Source organism: Poromitra crassiceps, assembly GCF_964638095.1.
Source record: "Poromitra crassiceps genome assembly, chromosome: 17".
Classification (NCBI taxonomy): Eukaryota; Metazoa; Chordata; class Actinopteri; order Beryciformes; family Melamphaidae; genus Poromitra; species Poromitra crassiceps.
Genome location: NC_139635.1, coordinates 28,692,030 through 28,709,545, shown reverse-complemented (window position 1 = coordinate 28,709,545; position 17,516 = coordinate 28,692,030). Strand labels below are relative to the sequence as shown.

The following is a 17,516-nucleotide window of genomic DNA, read 5'->3' as shown; positions in this document are numbered from 1 at the left end:
TGCTGTGATGTAGTGTTCAGCTGAAGCGTAAACACACCTGTGCTGTGATGTAGTGTTCAGCTGAGGTGTAAACTCACCCGTGCTGTGATGTAGTGTTCAGCTGAGGTGTAAACACACCCGTGCTGTGATGTAGCGTTCAGCTGAGGTGTAAACACACCCGTGCTGTGATGTAGTGTTCAGCTGAGGTGTAAACTCACCCGTGCTGTGATGTAGCGTTCAGCTGAAGTGTAAACACACCCGTGCTGTGATGTAGTGTTCAGCTGAGGTGTAAACACACCCGTGCTGTGATGTAGTGTTCAGCTGAGGTGTAAACACACCCGTGCTGTGATGTAGCGTTCAGCTGAGGTGTAAACACACCCGTGCTGTGATGTAGCGTTCAGCTGAGGTGTAAACACACCCGTGCTGTGATGTAGTGTTCAGCTGAGGTGTAAACACACCCGTGCTGTGATGTAGTGTTCAGCTGAGGTGTAAACACACCCGTGCTGTGATGTAGTGTTCAGCTGAGGCGTAAACTCACCCGTGCTGTGATGTAGTGTTCAGCTGAAGTGTAAACACACCCGTGCTGTGATGTAGTGTTCAGCTGAGGTGTAAACACACCCGTGCTGTGATGTAGTGTTCAGCTGAGGTGTAAACACACCCGTGCTGTGATGTAGTGTTCAGCTGAGGTGTAAACACACCCGTGCTGTGATGTAGTGTTCAGCTGAGGTGTAAACACACCCGTGCTGTGATGTAGCGTTCAGCTGAGGTGTAAACACACCCGTGCTGTGATGTAGTGTTCAGCTGAGGTGTAAACTCACCCGTGCTGTGATGTAGTGTTCAGCTGAGGTGTAAACTCACCCGTGCTGTGATGTAGTGTTCAGCTCAGGTGTAAACACACCCGTGCTGTGATGTAGTGTTCAGCTGAGGTGTAAACACACCCGTGCTGTGATGTAGGGTTCAGCTGAGGTGTAAACACACCCGTGCTGTGATGTAGGGTTCAGCTGAGGTGTAATGCATACTGTATATACATACAGTACATATACATACAGTAGAGTACAGTACCTTGGCAGCATGTCTATGCCAGCGCAGGTGCTCCGTGAAGCTGTCAAAGCTGACGTAGTACGTCTGACTCTGAGGCCCCGCCGAGCTGAAGGCCAAACAGTGACTGTGCTTCTTCACCTCCTCCACCTACAGCAAACGCACGCACGCACGCACGCACGCACGCACGCACACACACACACACACACACACACACACACACACACACACACACACACACACACACACACACACACACACACACACACACACACACACACACACACACACACACACACAGTTATTTAGTCCATGATGCACATCCAAAAACTCACATAACCTGCAACGATTAGTCGATTAATAACCCATTGACACACACAGACAAAATTAATAATACTAACATTATCTCATTCCAGCTTCTTAAATGTGAATATTTTCTAGTTTCTTTAGTCTTCTATGACAGTAAACTGATTATCTTTGGGTTGTGGACTGTTGGTCTGGACAAAAGAAAACATCTGAGGATGTCATGTTGGGTTTTGGGGAAAAAGTGATCAACATTTTTCACCATTTTATGACATTTTACTGAGCAAACGACTAATCGATTAGCCGAGAAAATAATTGCCAGATTAATCGTTAATGAGAATAATCGTTAGTTGCAGGCCTAATATCAGTGATTACCCCGCGCCTCTAAAGTCAGACAATACACTCAATCCTGTTAAAACATGGCCATTATGAGTATGGTCTCTCATTTTAAACGCCTTCTGTTTAGCGATATTAGTGTTACTATTTTTAACATTATGATGTTCGCTGGCTGTAGGGTTGCCAAAACTCAGTCAGCCAGAAGCAGCACACTCAAGTATATTCTGTAGACATGCCATGCTCATCTAACAAACACATGTGTACAGTATAAAGTGTATAAGTCATGTCATGCTCATCATGTGAGGCTCCATCTGGGCCCTTCTTGATCTAACTTCTTTCTCTATCTTTCTAAAAAAAAAAAACTAAACTTGTACCACTGTTCCTTCAGAGGTTGTAGTTGTCATAGACTGTGTTGCATACAGTAGTTGATTGCTCTATTGCTGACAAAAATGTGTTATTGTAAGTCGCTTTGGATAAAAGCGTCTGCCAAATGACGTAATGTAAATGTAATGTAAATGCTCATCTAACAAACACATGTGTACAGTATATAGCGTATAAGGTGGCGTTCACACCCAAAGCGCTTTTTTTCAGTCAGAACGCTATGAACATCATGTTGAGAGCGCTTCCATTGTGCACAAAACACAGCGCACGGAGCGTTTTTTTTTTGTGCTCTGTTTGTTTTCCCCTGTAGTCGCGTGCAGTACAGATCAGAACACAACGACCACACGGATGGTAGCCAGCTGGTTTTGTCTGTTTGATGTTGTTCACTGTCAACATGAAAGCCAGATTATTGCTAATTCTGGCAGCAGCAGAGGTTGAAAATCCCTCGGGAGGAGAAAAGGTAGGAAGAGCGAAAAAGACGATCAGGGCGCTTTTCCTCAATGTTCAACTTTTTTCAGCTTAAAAACGCCCACAGCGCTCCTCCAAAAACAACAGACACCACCAGCGCTGAAACGCCAGGTGCGTTCATTAAAAGAGGAGCATGTCTAGCGCGTCCTTACATAGAGAATGAATTGCAGAAAGATGTTGGCAGCTCCAAAAACGCTATTGGTCTGAATGGCCCCTAAGTCATGTGATGCTCATCTAACAAACACTGTGTGCACATAAGGGTTATGCAATTGCTTTTAAAACAGGCTCCCACACACATCAAAATGCATACGCAGACCATGTGGATGACTAGTCATGGTGTTGGAATTGTAAATGGAAGCACTTACAGCTAGTAATGTGCTTTTTGCGTGTGTGCGTGTGCGTGGCGTGCACACACACACACACACACACACACACACACACAAACATACACAGGCGCTGTCTGGTTGAATGGCTGACTGGAGGTCATGTCTTATGTGTATGAAATGACATTGTGAAAAGTGGGTGTGGTGGGATATGGAGTGTGCATTGTGTCAGGATAGAAAGAGAGCCCTTATTCAACGGCTGTGTGGACACACACAGAGCCATATAAAGCAATAAAGGGATCAAAGTCATTACCAGCGGCTCACTCCTTAACTCCCTGCTGGAACCAAGGCATTCCAAAGCCAGAGAAAATGTCTTCTGGAGGAGTCGCGGTTTAAAACAGAACGCGATAAGGCTCCGAGTGAATATAGGGATCCATTATGCATGATATCATGTCGTGACCCCAGATAAGAAGTGTAAAATCAAAGACATGCGTGCAGAATTTTAAACATATTATGCCGTCGGGTGTGTATTATGCCTACGGCTAGCAGCCGTATGCATTTCCATTTTGGGCCTGAAATGGAAGAAGCATGAAGCGTTGTTGAAGTCACACTGAAGGACAGACAGTTGTGGAAGGTGCAATGATGTCATCATCACTGTGCAGGAACGTTAGCAATGTGCGTGGTGACATTATGAGGTCGCTGGTGATATCAAACTGTGGGTTTATGATCCAATGCAGAAGGTGCATCACCCTAAAAGACACGGGAATGTCATGGAGAAAAGACAATTCGTGACTGTTGTTTTTCTTTAGTTTTTCCGGATTTTTCCTCACCTTTTTTCCCCAATTCCCCTCTGATGTCTCGGTCATTTGGCTCATTTGTCTCTCAGAGCCAATCAGGACTCTGCTATTTCACATACCCCCAGGTTGGTCCCACTTATATTAGTTAACCCTTTACTGGCTGTTTTTGATGACAATTGCACATTTTTATTGGGTGAAAAAATTTTTTTATATATATCCCGCTGGCAGCACATCACCCCCACCCTGCAGCATCTCCACTGGCTCCCCATAAAACATCGCATCACCTTCAAGATCCTCCTCCTCACCTACAAATCTCGGCACGGTTTGGCCCCTGCTTATCTGACAGATCTACTCCACCCATACACTCCCTCACGTGGACTCCGTTCCTCCGACACTGGACTTCTCGCCATCCCTCGCACCCTTGGCGACCGAGTCTTCTCTACTGCTGCTCCAAAGCTCAAGAATGGGGGACGATGGTTAAGCGCGTGTCGTACGACACCACCGGCGCGGAGAATTAGCACGGATTTACTTTTCTATAACAAGTTTGTGTTTTGCACCATTTAGTTCTCTGATGTTATATAATGTAATGTTTGTTTGTAGCCTCTGTAACTTCATGCTGCTTTTCTTGGCCAGGTCCCCCCAAAAATATGTTCTCTTATTTTGAAGTAGCGGTGGCCAGGATGTAGCAGCGGTGGGCCGCCGGCCGCTGTACTAAATACATATAGAGGAAACCCTGCGGGTGTGCGCAGGTGGTAGGCGAGTGCTTTTACCTCTCCACTACCCAGACGCCCCAGGGGTGACTGTTGTGACATCATAACTGTCCCGTACCTTTCCTCCAATCAGCGGCAGGATGTGCATCTTCCCCGTCTGGCTCTCCTTGACGGAGGACACGATGAGGCAGGTGCCGCACAGGATCACCTGCCGCCGCGTCCAGCGGTTGACCGGCAGCTGCAGCTTCCCTTTGCGCACGTTATAGGTGCCCGACAGCTGCACTCGCTCCGAGCTCTCGATGCTGTGGGGCTTCCCTGGAACAGAGAGAGGGGGGGGAGAGGGGTTGATTTGCTGTCGTTAGCGTCATACAGTAGCTTCACCTCAATCATCGGCCACTGTCTCTCTCGAGACACATTAGCATAACGCTAATGGATAGAAGCAATCTAATCTAATGTGTTTGTAGTGTAATCTGTAGCTACTCATTTTTACAGCGCCACACACTGTGCGTACAAAGCCAATATGGTGAGCCTGATCTCTGTGGCTAACCGCTTAGCACTCAGCGTGGGGCCAAAAGATCTGAAATAGACGCAGTGTGGTTAGCAGGAGAGCTCTCTCTCTCTCTCTCTCTCCGCAGCAGCACCATCACGATGCTGGGTGAGCGACGCGTGAGATCAGCAGCAGGCGTTGTCAGCCTTGGATGTGCTAGTTTGAGATTAGCATGCAATGCGGCTCTACGTTAACGGTCTCCAACTCAATAGCAGGTGCAGCGCTCCTAAATTATGCTCTTACAATTGAGTCACTTTTCTCCGCGTGGCTGGCTGTCTCCTCCATGCCCTGTTCTCTGCCTTCACCATCAGCCTGCCAAACCTGACAGTCCAGCCCGCTTATCAGGCGTCCTGTCACCCAGCCTATCTTATCCTTCTGTCTAAACATCCACCTGTTTTCTCTCTATCTCCACCTCCGCAAACCTCCCTGAGCTGACATGCTCTGTCCTCCCCCTGCCTTTTCTCATCTGTCCATCTGTCTCTCTGTCCGTCTGTCTCTCTGTCTGTCTGTCCGTCTGTCTCTCTGTCCGTCTGTCTGTCTGTCTCTCTGTCCGTCTGTCTCTCTGTCTCTCTGTCCGTCTGTCTCTCTGTCCGTCTGTCTGTCTGTCTGTCTCTCTGTCTGTCTGTCTGTCTGTCTCTCTGTCCGTCTGTCTCTCTGTCTCTCTGTCTGTCTGTCTCTCTGTCCGTCTGTCTGTCTGTCTCTCTGTCCGTCTGTCTCTCTGTCCGTCTGTCTCTCTGTCCGTCTGTCTGTCTGTCTCTCTGTCTGTCTGTCTGTCTGTCTCTCTGTCCGTCTGTCTCTCTGTCTCTCTGTCCGTCTGTCTCTCTGTCTGTCTCTCTGTCTGTCCATCTGTCTGTCTGTCTCTCTGTCCATCTGTCTGTCTATCTGCTTGCTTTTCGGTTTGGCCCTTCTATCTATAGTTCCATGTTTTGCTCACAGCATGTCTAACCACACTGTCCAGCCATTCGGCCAACACATTTCATGGCTTGGTTCACAATAAGTTTTCCTTTCCAAGCGGCGACAGATGGCCTCAGAAAATGTCTCGCATTACTGTGGCCTGCCTGTAAACGAGCTGCATCCCTCTCGCACTGTCGCTTTCACACATATTTCACTCCACTCCAAACACAGCGAGCGGAGCGCAGCGCAGCACAGGGGGTGTGTGTCAGGGGGGCGGAGCTGTGTGTCAGGGGGCGGAGCTGTGTGTCAGGGGGGGCGGAGCTGTGTCTCTGGGGGGCGGAGCTGTGTGTCAAAGAGAAGGAGTCAGTGGGCTAAGTAAGTGCTAGCTTGCCTTGCACACACTCTTACAGCTTTGAATAATTCAGCTCGGGTCTTTTACATGCCGACTAAGAGGAAGAGGAACTCGGGAGACGAGCGTACACAGCCGTATGCTCTGCGTGGTTGAACATCCTTCTGAGCAGAACTATGCACATTTCATCTGAGGTGTGTCTCAAACAATACTATGATGTGATGTCACCTGGGGTCTTTGCTCGAGCCGTCAATGCAACAGTTTCCGTTCTGACGATGTCAGTGAAGTTGATTCAAGATTCGAGATATTTGTTGTCACTCCATCGTACAAGTGCGATATCAGTGAAGTTGAATTGAATGTTAATGGTCACGGCCAGAGTTTTGCTAGAGGAGAGTGGGGGAAACCTACACCTGTATTTGGTGAGATTCCCACAAAAAGGTGTCCTCTCCTGTCATTCTAAAGGAGTCAGTTGCTTACTAACATGGCATTGTGGCAAAGGTTATGTTTGTATAACCTCAACCTTAATTGACCTCGTTTGAGTTTTCTTTACTTTTTTATTGTCTATTGTCCTTTTTTTTATTGTCTATTGATCTACTGTTGACTGTTGATTGTTCTACTGCCGCTCTCTATTTGCATCGGCCATCACAGGGTCTTGGGGAGGGGCAACGTTCTTCCGTGCCTGCATCTCGGTGACCCTGGCATGCTGAGACCTGGTGGTCAGGTCGCCTCCCCCCAGGAAGACAGGGGGCCCGGGGAGAGGCAAGAAGGGTTAAGGCTGAGGGATGCCAGTTAGGTTAGGACAGGCTGTAGATTACACTCTTCTGTTGTCAGGCAGTTCAGGTGAAGGTTAGATTAGATTGGGTTAGATTAGGTTAGAGTAGGATTATGAGAGGGCAGGTTAGGCAGTAGATTAGCTAGATTCTTTGGTTGCTGTCTTGTTCTCTTCTCTTCTTTCTCCCTCTCTCGTATCTCTCTCTCCACTCTTTCTTCTCTCTCTCCCCGCTCTTTTCTCCCTCTCTTTCTCCTCTCCCCGCTCTCTCTCTCTCTCTTCCCCTCCCTCTCTTTCTCCTCTCCCCGCTCTCTCTCTCTCTCTTCCCCTCCCTCTCTTTCTCCTCTCCCCGCTCTCTCTCTCTCTCTTCCCCTCCCTCTCTTTCTCCTCTCCCCGCTCTCTCTCTCTCTTCCCCTCCCTCTCTTTCTCTTCTATGCGTGTTTTCTTTATATGCTTTTTATACAAGCCCTTTCAATTCTGTCAAATCGATTATGCTTAGCTAGATTTAACTAAGACACATCCTCTGTAAAGTCCTCTGGAAGATGCTTGTGAATTAGGGCTATATAAATAAACTTGACAAAACGTGAGCTTACAACCCGACCCGTATAGCTGAGCCGCGGAGCACCATTAGGTGCATAAATAGCAGCAACGTAAGCAGTTGCTGCTCACTTTGTCCAGGCTGACCATTTGACCTTTGACCCATTTCCTCCGTGTTCTACAGGGATAGAACAAGTCTCCTTATCAGGAGAGCAGGGACTTTGAGACATCAGGCAGTCTGGATCTAACACACTTCACTTCTCAGACTCGGACCGGTCAATGTACACTTTGATCTCAGCTGGGTTTATGAATGTCATCATTTTTGATACTGCATTTTTAACAGCTGGATTTTTATGATCTTGACTAGACTAGACTCATGGTATGGTTATTGGTTATTGTAGTGACAAATATTTGAATGAAATAGGCACAGGAGACTTGTGCCTTTATGGTGTCTTTGGCAGTTTTAATATTTGCTTGTAAACAAGTCACTCCAGCAAGTTTGTGCACCACAATGCATGGAAGAACGCTTTCTCTGGTCAATTTAAAGAGACGTTTGGGCGTGTGACAGTATGAGGTCAGTGCTGGTCTGTGACCGGTCACTTCAAGGGCCGTCCTCCAGGCAAAATCAGGCTGGCTGTCTCTGTGACAAAACTTAGTGTATCTAGAAGTTGCCTTTAAGTTAACGGGGAAATAGTGGGGGAAATGGTATGGTGGTTATAGTGATAAGAGTTTTCCTCGCGCTAGAATGACATAAAGAAAATAGCTTTCGGCAGAACTGAGCCAATTAAAAAGTATCAGATATAGGCTGAGACAGAGACCATTGTATCTGCACAGGAAGGGAGGAGGTGGAAACACCAAATATGGAGTGGCAGTTGAAATTGAAAGGAAGTTGGAGCAGGCCTGGCTGCAAGGAGGTTACTATAGTGCAACTAGGTGACTCAGTAATGAAACTACTAGCGATATTATAATTGCTTCCACGTTGTGATGGCCTCTACTGACCTGTGGTCAGCCTGTGCTCTCAACACAGACAGCCTAATGGGCCTTTCTCACAGCCACCATTTTGTGTCTAAAAGGCAGGGTAAACATAGGCGCAACCAACTCATTGGAAACTGGAGACTGGAAGTTGGAAACCCTAATTAATATTTTGGTGCACCTGTCTTACTTCCTGCCTTTTAGACATAAAATGGCTGCTGTGAAAAAGGCCTATCGACAGTGAGCTCAATCAACCTCACCTGTCTACTTGAACCTGCTGGTATGAGGAAATCGGAGTCCTGCCAGACACAACCTTCATGAAGGCAGCATGGAATGCTGAAACGTTGGTTTAAAATATGTTTCGATGTCGAAATTAATTTTTTGTTGCCTTCAAATTGAAGTCATGAACTTGTGTTTACGAGACTGGAAGTCGCGTACACAACATGCTTGGCATTCAAGTGGTCACTTTGTGAACATGTGCAGTTGACTAGAAGCTAACAACTTAGCTACCACTATAGCTAGCGAGCGGCTAACTACGTTAATGCAGGAAATGCAAAGGCATAATCACAGAGGAGACAAGATGAAACTGTTGAGAAAACATGTATATCAACATGTTCTTCGGACACGTTATAAAATGACTATGAAAAGCTCTATACAGCTAAAATGACAATATACTGTATTTAATTTCATCAACGTCCATGGTGTCCGCCATTTTGTGAAAACGTCACAAGACACATCACAATTTGTGAGCTTCGAAGCTTTCAGAAAGATTCCACCTACCAAGTCATGCATAGCACATGAGGGGGCCGTTCAAGTGCATTTATGTCATATTCACAGTGAACACGAGCCCACTTGAATGCAGCATATGAATCTAAGTTGTGTGTGTGTGTGTGTGTGGGGGGGGGGGGGGGGCTTTTCTTTGTCATATCCACATTATGTGCATGGTTGAATTCACCTTGTCCAAGAGGCACAGTTTTATTCCCAACTACGCCAATCAGCATTTTTTTAATCGACGCAGTCACAAAGCAGTGACCTTTCCTCTCTAGTATTGTTTTCACAGCCCAATCAATAGCCTAGTCTGCAAAAAGATATTGGACTACATACTGAGCGGGTAGCTTACTACTACCGATGTTAAATGAGGAGTGTTGGCCAGAACTACAGGGTGAGCTGTCCCAGCAGTCAAACAGCAGCAAATATCACACTTAACTAGAAGGCACTTGGTGAAGGCGGAATGGACTCGGGAAGCCTCTGCCAACGGTGAACGATTCTCAAACCCAGCCTCTGTTATGTTTGTTGATCGCTTGTCTTCCAGGTTGTCAGAGAAAATAGCATGTGAATGCAATGTTGTCAGCATCCACTTCCGCATCCTGGACGTATGTCTAAAAAACACACATCTAATGGCAGAATGATATCCCAGATCACCACTGAATCAACTCATCCTTAAGCCAAGGCCTCTCTATATCTCTATCTGTCCACCAAACTCAGGCAGGGGTGAAAACACAAGCTCATTGCAACAGGGTTGGCGGAGGTAACCAGCAGAACATATTGTCATGATTGAGCTTAGGAGGGGGGGGGGGGGGGGGAGGGGGTGTTGCATTAGACAAATTATTCACAAGCTTTTAGCCTCAATATGTCACATGGGCATATTCTTACTATTTTTAGGCCTTTGTTGGAACATGCACTCTCCCACACAAGCATATGCACCCAGGCACCCTCCTCCTCCTCCTACTCCTCCAGTCACTGACACTGACATATACACAAACACACACACACACACACACACACACACACACACACACACACACACACACACACACACACACACACACAAACACACGTGCGTATGCGTACACTAACTCACACACGCTTGCTGGCTGACACAGTGACAGTGATTAACCGTCTCCATATGTGCATCCATCTAATTGTCCCCCTCCATGTTGTTGATGGACCAAAACAGACTTTTTAAAAAGGAGAACAATTACAGGCAGCTTGAGTGGGCTGCAGAGGTTTCAATTACAATTGGCTGCTGTATAGGGCTGCGCATCGCCACTGATTTCCCCATTCGATACGGTTCTGATATATCGATACGATTCAATATTCCAGTTACAATACCAATTTTGCTTGGATATGAAAGAGATTCTCAAAGAAGTAATGCTGTAAATTGTACATGGAAGGAACCCTCTCACCTGGTGCATGATTGAAAATAATGTTTACACATGTTTACGAGATATTGTTGTGCTAAGAACCAAATCAGGCGAGTCTTAAAGCTTCAAGCATCCACGGGAAAATGCATTATATTGAAAGATCAATATCAATATCAATATTCCTTCAAATGTATTATCGATTCCATATCGATATATCGTTTTTTTTTAAATCCAGCCTTACTGCTGTATGGGTGTTGTTGGATCAGGAATTTACAACCGTGTCACATGGCCATGTAATGAGTGGATGCAGAAGCCATTCAGTCTGGCCATGGGAATGCTGAGTGGAGGAAACGGGGAGACGGGTGGGACTCCTACGTGAGCTTCCTGTTTACAGGGGTGGTCTAGCAACATGCAGGACCTCTTGGTGACTCTCCACAGTAGGAGGAGGAAGTTCTAATAGACTTTGGTCCTCACACACCCATCTGACTTCACCGTTTTCCACCTACATCAGAAGAGCCGCGATGCTTTTCAGTCACAGTGGCCAGCAGCCCGTAATCTACTGACGCTGAGGCAGAAGATCTGCATTTTAAAAATAGCAGAAAGGCCTTCTGAGGTGGGTGTGTGTTGATGTGAAGAAGGCTTAGTCAATTCCTAGACCTGTGTACTGTTGGAGTCCGAGTACTATGAAGTGTGTGTTACTCACTGAGGATGAAGAGTGTGTTACTCACTGAGGATGAAGAGTGTGTTACTCACTGAGGATGAAGAGTGTGTTACTCACTGAGGATGAAGAGTGTGTTACTCACTGAGGATGAAGAGTGTGTTACTCACTGAGGATGAAGTGTGTGTTACTCACTGAGGATGAAGAGTGTGTTACTCAATGAGGATGAAGAGTGTGTTACTCAATGAGGATGAAGAGTGTGTTACTCAATGAGGATGAAGAGTGTGTTACTCAATGAGGATGAAGAGTGTGTTACTCACTGAGGATGAAGTGTGTGTTACTCACTGAGGATGAAGAGTGTGTTACTCAATGAGGATGAAGAGTGTGTTACTCACTGAGGATGAAGAGTGTGTTACTCACTGAGGATGAAGAGTGTGTTACTCACTGAGGATGAAGAGTGTGTTACTCAATGAGGATGAAGAGTGTGTTACTCACTGAGGATGAAGAGTGTGTTACTCACTGAGGATGAAGAGTGTGTTACTCACTGAGGATGAAGTGTGTGTTACTCACTGAGGATGAAGAGTGTGTTACTCACTGAGGATGAAGAGTGTGTTACTCACTGAGGATGAAGAGTGTGTTACTCACTGAGGATGAAGAGTGTGTTACTCACTGAGGATGAAGAGTGTGTTACTCACTGAGGATGAAGAGTGTGTTACTCACTGAGGATGAAGAGTGTGTTACTCACTGAGGATGAAGTGTGTGTTACTCACTAAGGATGGCTTCCTTCCCTTTCCCCAAGCTCAGGAAAAGACCATTTCCCTTCAACACTCAGTTCCAATACCCATGTGCACGCGTGCACACACGCACAAACACACAAACACACACCAACACACACATAAGCAGACTGTCACACATGCACAAACACACAAACACACACCAACACACACATAAGCAGACTGTCACACACACACGCACAAACACACAAACACACACCAACACACACATAAGCAGACTGTCACACACGCACAAACACACACCAACACACACCAACACACACATAAGCAGACTGTTACACATGCACAAACACACACAAACACACACCAACACACACATAAGCAGACTGTCACACATGTAGGACAGGGCCCAGTAGCAAGTCTATAGAGTGCCAAAGTCACGCCCTCATCCGGGTTGGGCATACACACCAAGGAATTTTCCACCTATCATTTTTCCAGACATTTCGTAAAATGTTAATAAAAATAGTTTTACTTGGTCAAATCAAGCGATTCAACTATATTTAGAATCACTAGTGACCATAGCACATTTTACTTGGACCAAAACTAACTATATATGGACCAAGACAAGGAATTTGTATTACGGTATTATATTATATGTATTATGTATTATATATTGTAATCAATATAATATATGGTCTAATGTGAGTATGGTAAACAAAAGGTCAGTATAAGTTGTTTTTGCTGGTGCAATTACTCAGGAAGACCGATACATTTCTTTTTGTTGATGAGAAGAGTTGATACGGTTGATATTTGACTGACATGAATATTGAGCGAGCCTTGACTCACTTGTTTTTTGGTTGTTTTTATTTCTTTTTGTTGTGTTGTTTTTACTCCAATGCTTTTGGATTTTTATGTTTGTATTTTACGTGTTTGGACCCCAGGAAGAGTAGTCTCACTAATGGGGATCCACAATAAACAATTAAAGACTAACATCTATATATATATATATATATATATATATATATATATATATATATATATATATATATATATATATATATATATATATATATATATATATATATATATATATATAAACTTTTTATAAAGCCTAATCCCGTAAACAGAGCAAGGCATTTGATCACCTACTGCACGGTCCAGCAGATCATTTGAATAATGCCACAACAAGCCACTCCTTTTTCTACTGATAAACCATTTGCATTGCAAGGTGAGGACGGCTGCACCAGACAACATACAGCAACATGTGACGGATCACAGAGGACTCGTCAGAATAGAACTTTCAAGCAGACAAACTTGTACAGCATGGAACAATTACACCACATGTATGTGCAATTGAGTGTATTTAAATATAAAGACAAGGAAAGACACACGCACAAATCACACTGTAGTCAATTGTAGGAGTAGGAAACTGAAACGATGCATTCTCAGTTCAGTTTAAGATGTGTAGTGTGTAGGGGTGTCACGATACACTCAGTTCACGATACGATACGATACACGATATTGGGTTCACGATAACGATACGATGCGATATTTTAACAATATTTTTTTGCGATCGATTTGTAAGTTGAGGGGGCATCCTCCACGCTAATTTGAGTAATTTCACCATTTTCATCCTCCGTGTCTGTAATGTCCCTCGTCTGTTCAAACAAAGCAATGAAAAGGAGAGCGAGCATGCAATCAGATGCAGATCAGTGTCACCATGTTCAGCTTATTTTTCTCGCCATATGAGATTTCATCTCAACGATACATATTGTCACGTTTTGATATTGCGATAATATTGTGGGACGATATATTGTGACATCCCTAGTTGTGTGTAGTGTGTGTGTTGGGGGGCGGGCGGTGTGAAACAATTCCACAATGGATGTATGTGGCTGGTAACCTGCTATTGATAGCACCAAGGGTACAATAATACATATACAGTACAGTACATGTGTATGTGCATTTTTATGGTGTGTTTTTATAGGGACAGCTACAACCACATGCATATGGGAAACAACTGCTGGTGGCTTATATGAATATTTTTAGTAGGTGGTCCACTACTAGACCTTGGAGCGCACTAGTCCTCACATACAAGGGGATCAGTAGCCAAGGCCAACGTCTCTCCATCCATCTCCGCTTTAGCACATCTAAAGCCTCTTTCTTCTGCTTCTGTTGCAGTGAGAACAAGGCCACTTCCCTCCTTCATCAGCCTGCCCTGCTAAACGCAAGCTGACATGAGCGCACCTCCACTACAGCACCGGGCATGCCACACCTCAGGGCACCGCTGACCCACATAAGTCACAGCACAGCGCATACACCCACTGGAAACACACACTCACTCATCCCCCGGTGCAGAGTCACACTGGAAACACACACTCACTTATCCCCCGGTGCACACACTGGAAACACACACTCACTTATCCCCTGGTGCAGACACACACTGGAAACACACACTCACTCATCCCCCGGTGCAGAGTCACACTGGAAACACACACTCACTTATCCCCTGGTGCAGAGTCACACTGGAAACACACACTCACTTATCCCCTGGTGCAGAGTCACACTGGAAACACACACTCACTCATCCCCCGGTGCAGACACACACTGGAAACACACACTCACTTATCCCCTGGTGCAGAGTCACACTGGAAACACACACTCACTCATCCCCCGGTGCAGAGTCACACTGGAAACACACACTCACTCATCCCCCGGTGCAGACACACACTGGAAACACACACTCACTTATCCCCCGGTGCAGACACACACTGGAAACACACACTCACTTATCCCCCGGTGCAGACACACACTGGAAACACAGACTCACTTATCCCCCAGTGCAGACACACACTGGAAACACACACTCACTTATCCCCCGGTGCAGACACACACTGGAAACACACACTCACTTATCCCCCAGTGCAGAGTCACACTGGAAACACACACTCACTCATCCCCCGGTGCAGAGTCACACTGGAAACACACACTCACTCATCCCCCGGTGCAGAGTCACACTGGAAACACACTCACTTATCCCCCGGTGCAGACACACACTGGAAACACACACTAACTTATCCCCCAGTGCAGACACACACTGGAAACACACACTCACTTATCCCCTGGTGCAGAGTCACACTGGAAACACACACTCACTTATCCCCCGGTGCAGAGTCACACTGGAAACACACACTCACTTATCCCCTGGTGCAGAGTCACACTGGAAACACACACTCACTTATCCCCTGGTGCAGAGTCACACTGGAAACTAGGGATGTCAACGGTTAACCGTTAATCGATTAACCGTCGCTAACGTCGTTGTTCGGTTATTGCTGTCGGTCTATCAGTTAATATTTAAAAAAAAAAAAAAAAAAAAAAAAAAATTTTTTTTTTTTTTTTTTTTTTTGGTCTATTTACTCAATGAGCTCATGCCCAAACAAGGCGTGTCTATTTAGATGCTGAAATGTTAATGCTTTTTGTGTTAGAAATTCTAACACAAAAATAATTTGTGTTGAAATGTTGATGCTTTTTGTTAATGCTTGTTAATGCTTTTTGTGTTAGAAATTCTAACACAAAAAGCATTAACATTTCAGCATCTAAATAGACACGCCTTGTTTGGGCATGAGTTCATTGAGTAAATAGACACACAAAAAAAAAAAAAAAAAAAAAAACATTTTTTTTTTTTTTTTTTTTAAATATTAAAAAATTATGAATTAACCGATAGGTTAATCGATTATTAGCGTCGGTTAATCGAAAGTGAAATTAACCGAAAATTGACATCCCTACTGGAAACACACACTCACTTATCCCCCGGTGCAGAGTCACACTGGAAACACACACTCACTCATCCCCCGGTGCAGACACACACTGGAAACACACACTCACTTATCCCCCAGTGCAGACACACACTGGAAACACACACTCACTTATCCCCCGGTGCAGACACACACTGGAAACACACACTCACTCATCCCCCAGTGCAGACACACACTGGAAACACACACTCACTCATCCCCCAGTGCAGACACACACTGGAAACACACACTCACTCATCCCCCAGTGCAGACACACACTGGAAACACACACTCACTCATCCCCCGGTGCAGACACACACTGGAAACACACACTCACTCATCCCCCGGTGCAGACACACACTGGAAACACACACTCACTTATCCCCCGGTGCAGACACACACTAGAAACACACACTCACTTATCCCCCGGTGCAGACACACACTAGAAACACACACTCACTTATCCCCCAGTGCAGACACACACTGGAAACACACACTCACTCATCCCCCGGTGCAGACACACACTGGAAACACACACTCACTTATCCCCCAGTGCAGACACACACTGGAAACACACACTCACTTATCCCCCAGTGCAGACACACACTGGAAACACACACTCACTTATCCCCCGGTGCAGAGTCACACTGGAAACACACACTCACTCATCCCCCGGTGCAGACACACACTGGAAACACACACTCACTCATCCCCCAGTGCAGACACACACTGGAAACACACACTCGCTTATCCCCCGGTGCAGACACACACTGGAATCACACACTCACTCATCCCCCAGTGCAGACACACACTGGAAACACACACTCACTCATCCCCCGGTGCAGACACACACTGGAAACACACACTCACTTATCCCCCAGTGCAGACACACACTGGAAACACACACTCACTTATCCCCCAGTGCAGACACACACTGGAAACACACACTCACTTATCCCCCAGTGCAGAGTCACACTGGAAACACACACTCACTTATCCCCCGGTGCAGACACACACTGGAAACACACACTCACTTATCCCCCGGTGCAGACACACACTGGAAACACACACTCACTCATCCCCCGGTGCAGACACACACTGGAAACACACACCCACTTATCCCCCGGTGCAGACACACACTGGAAACACACACTCACTCATCCCCCAGTGCAGAGTCACACTGGAAACACACACTCACTTATCCCACCAATGGGAAGTGCGTTACGTATATCAGTGAATGTTTGCGTTCTGTAGATGGTGGCAGATGTGATCAACCAAATGGCTTCTTTCCCAGCTTATAACAAGCTCCTATATCAGCTTTTTATTTCCAGATCCATCTCCTCTGAAGCTTAAAAGCGCTCACTGCAAAGCAAGCATCTATAATAACTTGACACAAAGGCACCCAATGAAATATCAAACTAATCAGCAGATCGTCTGTATGAAATATCAGACTAATCAACATATAATCTGTATGAAATATCAGACTAATCAACATATAATCTGTATGAAATATCAGACTAATCAACATATAATCTGCATGAAATAATAGACTAATCAACATATAATCTGTATGAAATATCAGACTAATCAACATGTAATCTGTATGAAATAATAGACTAATAAACATATAATCTGTATGCATGTTGGAGGCTTGAACAGATAAAGAGCAAATTACAGCCGAGGAATGTCAATGGAGAAAGGACATGGAAAGAGATGTGAGCAAGGCCAGCTGTTACTCTGGGACACAAATAGCTCCACTGTCCTTCTGTTAAAAGACGCGCACATG

At 45.5% G+C, this 17,516-nt stretch overlaps 1 protein-coding gene across 1 annotated transcript in view; it reads right to left on the bottom strand.

Annotated features, from left to right (window-relative positions):
- phlpp1 (PH domain and leucine rich repeat protein phosphatase 1) overlaps positions 1-17,516 on the bottom strand; it is a gene marked incomplete at its 5' end in the record, with an annotated part of 95,021 nt that overhangs the window by 34,705 nt on the left and 42,800 nt on the right. Inside the window, 2 exons of the mRNA XM_083653748.1 lie at positions 1,042-1,167; positions 4,454-4,650. Coding sequence (XP_083509874.1) covers positions 1,042-1,167; positions 4,454-4,650 — 323 coding nt within the window. The remainder of the gene's footprint in view (positions 1-1,041; positions 1,168-4,453; positions 4,651-17,516) is intronic.